The sequence below is a fragment of the Antrostomus carolinensis genome, unplaced genomic scaffold (assembly GCF_000700745.2).
Source record: "Antrostomus carolinensis isolate BGI_N321 unplaced genomic scaffold, ASM70074v2 scaffold145, whole genome shotgun sequence".
In the NCBI taxonomy this organism is placed as follows: Eukaryota; Metazoa; Chordata; class Aves; order Caprimulgiformes; family Caprimulgidae; genus Antrostomus; species Antrostomus carolinensis.
The window spans coordinates 360-10,255 of NW_010315467.1; the positions used below are offsets into that span (position 1 = coordinate 360).

A 9,896-nucleotide genomic window follows, 5' to 3' on the forward strand; every position below is an offset into this window, starting at 1 on the left:
TTCAATCAACTTCCTTAAATCCTGCTGAAGCAGCAGTACAGAATGCCGGACAACTTACATTTCCAAGAATTCTTCAGTAGTAGATACTGCAAGACTCCAGAACTTACTCTCTTCCTCCATATGTATTTCTATCACTTCTACTAATCTTTTCTGTCATTAAAATTTTCATAATCAAGCAGCAGCAAAAATAACAATGATGCTAGGTTGTCAAAACAGTGATAAAACTAAAGTATCGAAGTATGGGGAGGCTGGAAGTGGAAGAGAAAGAAAGGGGAACTTTAACCACACATGCTGATCTTACACAAAATGCAGAAGGTTGCTGGTTTACAAGTGATTTATAAGTCTTCTGAAGTGGCAATTTTGTTCCAACTTGTAAAGGTGACTATATCAAGTTGATAAGGTCATGCCTGAGCTGAGCAAGAGAACAGAGTTGAAAAATTCAAAGATGAGATAAACTAGGAAAACTCAGTATTTTCCAAAGTGTCTAGATGGTGACTGGTTCTTAGTTGCATCCCATGATAAACTCCCTGTCAGCTCTGGCAAACTCTCCCTGCTAGGCTCTAATGGAGGTAAATAATTTACCCTGGAAAACGGACCAGCTGCAGAAAAGCTTCTTTGATGTTTAGACAGAAAACATCAGTAAAAAACTGCACTGAGAAAAGGGCAAAACTACATCTCAACAAAGGTGACAAAAGTCTGTTTTTTCTCTCATAAATCCAGCACAATGCTGGGAGGACTGCACTTGGAGAGTAGCTGATGCATGAGGAGCTTTAATCTCCTGTACTGTGCAGTCCCTGAGAATGCAAGCTGTCTGTATGCTGAGGAGAAGTGCCATTCCTGCCGGATGAAACTGAAATGGCCAGAGCAGAGAACCTAGAGAAAACAGAGACTTCTACATTTAGTAGTGGAAGCTGCCTGATGTGAACAGGTTCAAATTACTTTGGCCTAAGTTAGTTTCATGGATTTACTTTTCAATGTATTTTTTTTTTAAATTATTGCCTCTATCTGACTTTTTCAGCATGAAAAATGTTTAATGTTTGCTCAGAATATGGCCTTCTCCTCAAAAAAATACATAAACAGCTCCTGAAAACACCATAATTTGAAACTGTGTGATCTCGCTTCTCTCCATGAAGGCTAAAAAGCAAAATTGTGTTTTTTTTAAATTAAGTTATCCAAAGAAATGCATAACACTACAAAAATCTTGTATAGATAAATGCATAAAAACTGAACACCATTGAATTCTATCAAGCTAATAATTCTGTGAAAAAGGACTGTGATGACAGTTCCATTTCTCAACCCTGGCTGCAGTTAGGTGGATCCGAGAGGCACTTGCCCTGCCCTCCTTCCACTTTAAGGATCTGTGCGTAACAGGAAAAAAGAGCAACTGCTGTCACATAAGAAACTCAGGAAGCAGAAGTTCTCAAAACAAGAATACACTAAATATTTGAAGATAAATAACTTGCAAAAATGAAGTAGATTCTGACATTTGGAAGTATCTGAAAGTTAAATTGCTATCAAAATTGCATTTCAAAATTATGCCCTTAAAGAATGCCAGCAATTTACAGTTCTCCCTGTCAATACGATATGGCATTTTAAATAGAAAGCCTACCACAAGACATTTTTAATTTGGATTGATTTAGAGGGGGGGAAAAAAAGGTAATGGAAATAGTGCCCTGCATTTCCCTCCAACCCCATCAATAAAGAGGAGGAGTACCAGAGGTTATATCATTAAAGTGGTCTAAAAAAACAAATCTGCTTTTTTATGATTTAGTCAATTCATGCTGTATAAACTATGCTGCCCTTCTCCAGCTACATTTCTCCAATTTGTTATAAAATAGAATTGATTTTTGAACAGTAATCAACTGTTTGAACAATCACCAACTAATCATGCTAAAATCTTTATTAAAAGACCATGTATGGGTATGTTTACAGTTCCTACCTATTGAAATTCCACTAGAAAGGGTGGAGCTTTCTGCCTGTCCTCGGGAGGGGACATGAGGCTCCATGACGCTGTCATCCAGTAGGTGCCTTGGTCCTGCGTTGGGGAATGTTGCGCTTTTAAATTCAGCTGTATTCATTTTGTGTATGAAACTAGAAATCAACAAGGATAACATCATTACAACACTATCTTTGATACATTTCAAAAGTTGTTGCTTTAACATCCAGAAGGATTGCATGCAGCATGTTCTGAATAACAAACTAAACCGTGGCTCAAGTCATAAGCAATTGTGTATTAGCTATAGGAATGGCTGGTCTTAAAACTGCACAGCACTCTTGGAGCAAACAGAAAGTCGGGAGTACTTTAAAAACTACTTTCAATATCCTAAGGTATTTCTGTCTTACGATAACACATCATTGAACTTTAGAATTGCATTCTAGCTCATTAAAGGTAAACTTACATAATGTAAGTTAAGAGATGAACAGCTACAATCTTGCATTTTGAAAAGATGACAAGAGAATTGATGATATAACGATCAAGATATTAATTAGAAATACATCTATACAGAGAAAAACCCTGAAGCATTCCTATACAAAGTTATGTGAAAGTCTACAAAGGAGGTCTCACTATAAAAATACCAATAAGGCAATTATTTCACTTGGAATTTGAAAGAATTACGATGGCATTGAGTTGCTATAAGCGATAGGTTTGTCATTCAGAAAAAGTCTCTTTTGGCTAACTCATTGGCTATTCTTATCATCCTACCAGCTGCACTGCCTTCCTATTTTGACTAATTCTCTTTGGTTGGGATACTACTATTATAGTTCTGATCTTGCTCTCTTGCCACAAATTGGTCTCTAAGTACACTATTGTGTACAAATCATGCTACTTTTTAATAGTTAAGCTTTTCTATTGAATGATGATACATCACAAAGCTTAGGATTTTCAGGTTAAATAAAATGCTGACTTGTATCCCAGACTGTGACATTTCCTATGTCCATGTGGTATCAGGTTCCTAGGCGAGGGGGGTGTTGCTGGTAGCAAGGCTCCTTCAGCTGCAACATTTTTCCGTCCACTTTGTGGAGATGCTCCGACTTCAGAGCCTGGGAAGAAAATAGGCATTACTCCCGAGTAACTTTAGAATTACTACCAGGGTTACTTCTCAGAAAATTGTGCAAGAGTTGCAAAAAAACTTCCTAAACTCAATTTGTAAGAGATAGCCTGTAATAAAACTCATTGATATAATCATACTGGTAATTTAAAAAATTGGTACTTCAGGATTTTTGCACAGGATTAAAAATAAACACACTTATTTCAAATAGACCATCTAGTTACAAGTATTTTGTAAGTCCTAAAGGTTTCTGCATTAGCTACATTGGCATTAAACAGGTCCCACTGATTCTACATTTTGAAACTCCTGCCTTCAACCACTTTTGGCATTGATGAAAAATAATGTCCACTTTTGGAAGCATATTATTCCATTAAAATTTAGATGAAGGCCCTTCTGTCTAGACACAACAGAGAATAAATATTTAAGAGCTCTTCACCCCAAATGACACTAACAAGTCAGTGCCACAATACATACAAGAACCTAAAAAACTGACTCCATTCCTTGAAAGAATTTCTGTACCAATCACCTTTAGACTTTTTATTACAAATATACAGTGTTTATACTTCACACTTTCTTATTAGCCTCAGGCAAATATTTTCCACGTTCACAACTCAAAAATAATGCATTTGACAACCTCAAGTCTTCTCACATTTATTAAGCATTTACCTACTAAATCTTCTCTGGAAGCAGCAGAGTGGGGGGTGCTGGTCCCTGGTTCTATCTTTAATGAAAGTCTGCATTAAAGAAGCATTAAAAATTACTTTATCAGGAAACAGAAACATGTAACAGCAAGTTTTTGAATTTTTTTTTTTAATTAGCCATTGAAAGCTGCCTGTTTCTAAAATTACAAGAAACACTACAAAGTTAATACAAACTGTGCATAGTTATCTTTAGCACACACTATTTCCAAACATTGTTTTTAAGTTTTTTTGGGTGGAAAAAACCTGACTACTGCAACAGGACCCAGGATTCAAAAAATGCCATGCTGGAGCACGGTGTAGTAAATGAGTCTATTGCTTTGGTTCATATAGACCAGGACAGGTCTGCAATAGCATGCTGAAGGAGGACCAGACTCAACAGCAATATCTTGGCTACAGCACAGCCCTGGAACCTCTTCTGCATCAGGGAACTTGATACAGCTGGCACAGCTGGCCACAAGCAGCCAAACAGCCACCAGCTGCCATCTTTACCCTCAGTGACAGCAAAAGCTCAATGTGAGCTGTTAACAAGCTGCGGCAAAGTCACACTGTGGAAGGAGCCGGGGAAGAGGCCATTGCTTGGGATAAGCCAGGACCTACACAGCCCTGGGGACTGCTAGCACATACACGAAACTCAGTGACAATACCACTAATCCAGCATAAAACCTGGGAAGAATGAAGAGTACACAACTGCCCCCCATCTCGGCTAAAATATTTATACTTACTACACTTCATATTTTAACTTTGTTTATAAAGCACATCAGTGTGCCGGGCCAAGACTTTTGTCTTTACTGGTCTAAAAGCTAAAATCCATCTTTTGTGTTTTGGAAAATACATTATCAACTTGACTGCATCCATAATTCAAGCTTCTTTCTGTAGCAGGCACTTTTTAATGCCATTTCCAACAGTACCACAAAGAGGTCAGACTCCAGGAGCAGAGAACTCCAAGAAGATCAAACATATCTTATGCACACAGTTTGAAAAACTAGAATCTTTGCAATTAGCAGGGTTGGAAAAGCATCTACTTAATTTTGGAGACAAAAAGGTTGAAGTTTGACAGCTCAAATCCCTCCCATTCCCAGATATTCTAGCAATGATGTATTGCAACTTTAAAATTTATTTTTTTTAAATAAAATAAAATCCTTTAGGAAGAAAAACTTGTATTCAAGTCACAACGGCTGTTCTCTAACTTCAGCCTTTTTGCAGACACCTTAGAGGATTAAAAAGTGTAACAGTCATTTATAGTAAAGAATAGTTCAAAATACACCCCTTCCCCATAAAAAATTAAGTTTGGAGATGTACAAAACCCACAATGTAAATTTCTGAATAGCAGCCATGTCTCTGCATTATGTGCAATTGTCTCCATTCTTTTCCCAGCCATCAAAACGTGGGTTGTACAGGATGAAGAGACTGTAGCTCCTTCACCAATAAAACTCCCACTAGTAGTGAGTCCTACCTAGTTGGGTTGGGCTTTTTTGTTGTTGTTTTGTTTGGTTTTTTTCCCCCCCTTCAAATGTTTGACCACAGAGCTTTACTCTCAGTGATAAGCAAGCAATACTTTCAAATTCAGCCTACAGGACATTTCAGCAAAAAGGTAAAGCTGGATGCTCACATACAGACATGCGGAGATCAATTTACAAGTCTTAGAGACTGTAACATGTGAAGGGAAGCCAAGTGTCTGAGCCCTCCTTAACTGTTCAACATAAACTGAAGGGTCTGCATTTGCTGCTTTTTAGTAAACCCAAGTTAGGGCTACTAAATGCTAAAGTGTATTTGTTCCTCTAGCATGAGCACCCCTCTCACCATTCGAATGGAGCTACACAAGCAACCAATTCAACACAACTCAGGTGACAAACTTGCAGGGTGGCCATGGGTGGGGAACCTCCTCAAGTAGATCAGCCACTGAACAAAAACTTTCTTCATATGCAAGAGATTTGCTTTAGAATTTTTCCAATCCTCAGGGTTTGTTCATGTCTCTTGCCAGAAATTTCCAACCCTCAGTTTTGCTGGACGCCAAATCACTTAATACAGTAATAATCTTTTAATTAAGGAGGTAGAAAGTTCTGTTTGGCGTGGTATGCTTGGGGAAGGAATGGGCTGGGATAGATGATATCTTGCCTCCCAAAAATCAAATGTTGACATTTTACTCACACTGTATAACCTAATCAAAGAGAAAAACATAAAATGAAAGTGAAATCTATATGAAAGTGAAAGTCTTTAGTCACCCTTGGTAAGAAATTAGGACTGGACACACAGATGACTTTGTTCTGACAAAAAAAATGACAAACTATCTCCAGTCATGGGATCCATCTTACTGACTGAACAGTGTTACATGTGAGCCAGAAGTACAGAGTCTTCATTAGTGAACACTCAAAGAGGTCTGCAGATCAAATCAACAGGCCAAATAGACCTGAAAGCTGAGGCTTGATGCAGTCAGGCATAGAAGAGGAAGGATTGATGCCATCCAGCATGCTGGAAATTGTCTTGAACATAGGAACCTCCTGTAACCTCACTACCTGCAACTAGTGCATCTGAGATGCATAATCCCCCAATACAAGTGCAATCTTAAAAATGACAGACTTTGTGTTATTAAAACTATTTTGTAATGAGTTAGTCAGTTCTAGCGTTTCATACTTACTTGTAATTGTCATCTTCTACAAACTTCTGCAGTTCTTCTATGTACTGAACTGAGTTTAGATACTTTTGGACATGAGGCAACAGAGGAATATCTGGAGAACAGATGACATTCATTATCACTGTACCATTCATTAGTAAGCAAAGTTATTTTCCAGAAACTATTTAAAAAGAATCAGATCTCTTGCCTTGTTATGTGAGATGGAGGTACAAACTACAGTCCCTACTGATGTTGAAACATTTGTCCTTCAGAGCAATTCTCATGTGTCAAGCTGACATTCCCCACATCCATAAAGCCAGGTATGTATCCCTCTAAAGCTCCTCTGCTTATCAGAGCACAAGGCAGGGAAACATGAGAGACCATCCCTGGTCAAATTGAAGTCCCAATCCTGGAACCTGTATCTGGGGACTCCTTCACAGCCCACAGTCTCATTCTATTGAGCTTCCACTGAAGCCGCAATCCTGTGCTAATTCACATTCCACCATCACAAATGCAGCATTAGGACTTTACTAGGACTTGAAGAGGACTGTGAGGGAAACCACCTTTGAAGAAAATAATACATTATCTGATCTATGAACAGAACTATAAATGTCCAAAAGACAAGCTGAATGTATTTTATATCTCCAGTAAAAGTACTATTCCAAAAGTGATCCTACTATTTTTAGAATTCATAGTCATAAAATTATGAAACACAAGGATACAAATTTATAATGTATTAATAAAACTACTGTTAAGTACAATGTATTCCAAATTTTTCATGAGAAAATATGTACTAAGAAAATGTGTGTGATGTAAGAAAAGGTCAATCTTATTCTCTCTGCTCACGCTGATGCTCTGTCATAAACAATACCAGAATAAACTTAATACTTTTGGGCTGAGAGGGTGAGGGAGACCATTAATGGCATTTGGATGGGTTGGGCCTTACTTACGTTGCATTACAGAAGAGAAACATTAAAGCTTTTCAGATAGTTCTTTTTAGTATTTCAGTATTTTCATGCTAGCTTACCATATTCACATGACTGCTGTAAATCTGAGATAATTCGAAGAATGTTGTTCATTAAATTTGTTCTTTGCTCACTTTCCAGAATGCTCCCTGTTGATGGGTACGCAGAGTCAATATACGTCAAGTCTGACAGATAAATACCTGTATAAGATGAGAATGAAAAGTTTCTTTATTTAGTGTCTCACATTTAGCAGAAAATCCTCACAAACAATATTTTAAAGAATTTTTTCCATCACTGACTAATGTGCATGTAGGTTGACAACAGCATTGCCTCAGAATATTTCTTTGGATTTACCTGAGACATCATTTTGACAAGATCTCTGAGAGCCTTCAGAGCTTGGAGTAAAACAGCAATAACGCCTGGACTTACAGGGAAGTACATCACCGTGCCACCCTCGTCAGGGATTGAATTTGCACTCTCCTCAATTACTTAATCCTTAGTTTTGTCAGCCTTCTCTCAGTTGTATTTGCAGATGCTGAGGGCATGAGTACAGCTAGGTTTCTGTCTGCAATCTTTCATTCTCTGTATGACAAATCACAATGTGAGGCAGAGAGGATCCTTTCCTCCTGCAACACACCAGGCACGTACTAGCTGGCTTTGTCTTTTAAGTGTCATTATTTCTAAATCTAGAAGTAATTACAAAGACATGCATAACTACTTATGAGCCTAATCTTTCACCATATCAGCAATTAATTATTCCCTTGACATACATGAAGCATATTAAACACACAAAGCCAAAATAGGAAGTCTACTACTTCATTCCTCCAATTCAGCAATTAAAAAAATAACAGAAGGAAAAATCATCCTATCTGTAACTCTTCAAGCTGAATAAAAACTCAAACTCAACTTGCAGCAATATGGGAAAAGTTAATGAGGCAAAAAGTGCGCTCAGATTGAAATGTGGTCCGAGTCCTGCAGTTCATATTAATCCCAAATCCCAAGATCCCACAGCCTTATAGGTAAGTCTCTTCAAGTCTTCTACCTGCTTTCTTCCCCACCACTGCAACCTTACTATTCTTTCAATCCCTTGATCATGCAGATAGGAAAATCCTCCTCCTTTCATATTAACACTGGAGATAAACCACTTAATTCTAAATTCAACTCAATTTCTTGAACTTTACCCAAAGACTAATCATTTTTGTCTCAACTAAACTAAACATGACCAACTCTGCTAAAGAATTGCTCTTCATCCCCTGCATTGTCCACAAGATAGCCAAATAAAAATAAATATATAAACATAAATAATATTTTTAAGAAACTTATTTCAGTAATGGGGAATTTCCAAAATCATATTTTGCTTCACTCTCAGTCTTGTATAACCAGAATCATAACAAGAAATTTGGCTTTACAGGTGTAAGACTATTAATACAACCTCACAAGAACAGCAGTTGTGTTTGTATAGCACCTAACCAGTACAGTCCTCAAATGTGAGTTGGGAAACTCTGGGCATCACTCCAAAATCAACACACACACACGCGTGTGCACACACACAGAAACAAATTAAAATACTTGTGGTTGAAAGGTGACGTATAAAAAAAGTGAATGAAAAGGTATTACACATGACCTGATATACTAGTAAATTTCTCAATTTTCTATTCTGTTAGCATCAGTTCATTAAAAAATAGAAAGGATAACCAGAAATACCAAATAGCATTGCAATATAAATGTTACTATCTAGACTGCACAAGCTATCCTGAACCTAACTTCGCTAATCAATGTCCAAATAGGCCTTAAAAATCCCAAATCTGCTCAGTCTTCCACAGAAAGCAAATCATGCTTAGTAATTATAATTAAGGAAATTCACTATGAACAGGCATCTGCAGTATTATGCATGATTTTATAAACCAATGTATTTGTAGGATTATTTTTCAATGACTTGCTTAATTGATTTTATTTGAGCTTAATCAAGAACTCTTCTGTAGAGAGCTGTTCTCTAAACTCATTCGATGCGCTTCCAGCAAATCTAAAATAATTTTGAAAGCATACCAGGATAATTATCTTTCAAATGTAATTGGCACGTTCTCTGTGAAGAAACCAAAAAGATCAATGAAAGCAAACTGAATGCACTTAAGTGCTGTCTGACTATTGACACAACTAAAAACAGTATTTTGCATTCCACACAGGGCATAATCTCTGTGGCTTTTGCTACTTCTAACACCAGTCAGATGTTATCAAATATTCTGATACCCACCCAAAAAACCATCACACACACACAGTTTTAACATTTTCCACATGTATCGGAGCCTCCATGCCTTTAACAACTGGAACTGTTTCTTATTAAGTGAATGTCAAGAATTGAATGCGACATTCTGTTGAACATTCTTCTAGACTATAAATGGTTCATTTTTCCTGTTGTATCCAGCCAGGCTGCCCCTTTTATTCCCAGCAACACAAATCGAGTTTTATCAGCCTGAAAGAATCTTTCTTCTAAATGAAGCCCAGTACTGTAATAACTTGAAAGGCATCTTTAGGCAGCGTAGTAAAAATGTTTGATTTGTAATTGCCTGCT

General features: G+C 37.3%; 1 protein-coding gene across 1 annotated transcript in view; it reads right to left on the minus strand.

Annotated features, from left to right (window-relative positions):
• Positions 1-455: 455 nt before the first annotated feature.
• Positions 456-9,896, minus strand: part of LOC104524914 (ras-specific guanine nucleotide-releasing factor RalGPS1) — a 65,400-nt gene continuing 55,959 nt past the window's right edge. The window contains exons 8-13 of the mRNA XM_010167938.1: positions 7,390-7,527; positions 6,387-6,477; positions 3,717-3,784; positions 2,907-3,042; positions 1,940-2,091; positions 456-484 (exon numbers count right to left, since the gene is read on the minus strand). Coding sequence (XP_010166240.1) covers positions 456-484; positions 1,940-2,091; positions 2,907-3,042; positions 3,717-3,784; positions 6,387-6,477; positions 7,390-7,527 — 614 coding nt within the window. The remainder of the gene's footprint in view (positions 485-1,939; positions 2,092-2,906; positions 3,043-3,716; positions 3,785-6,386; positions 6,478-7,389; positions 7,528-9,896) is intronic.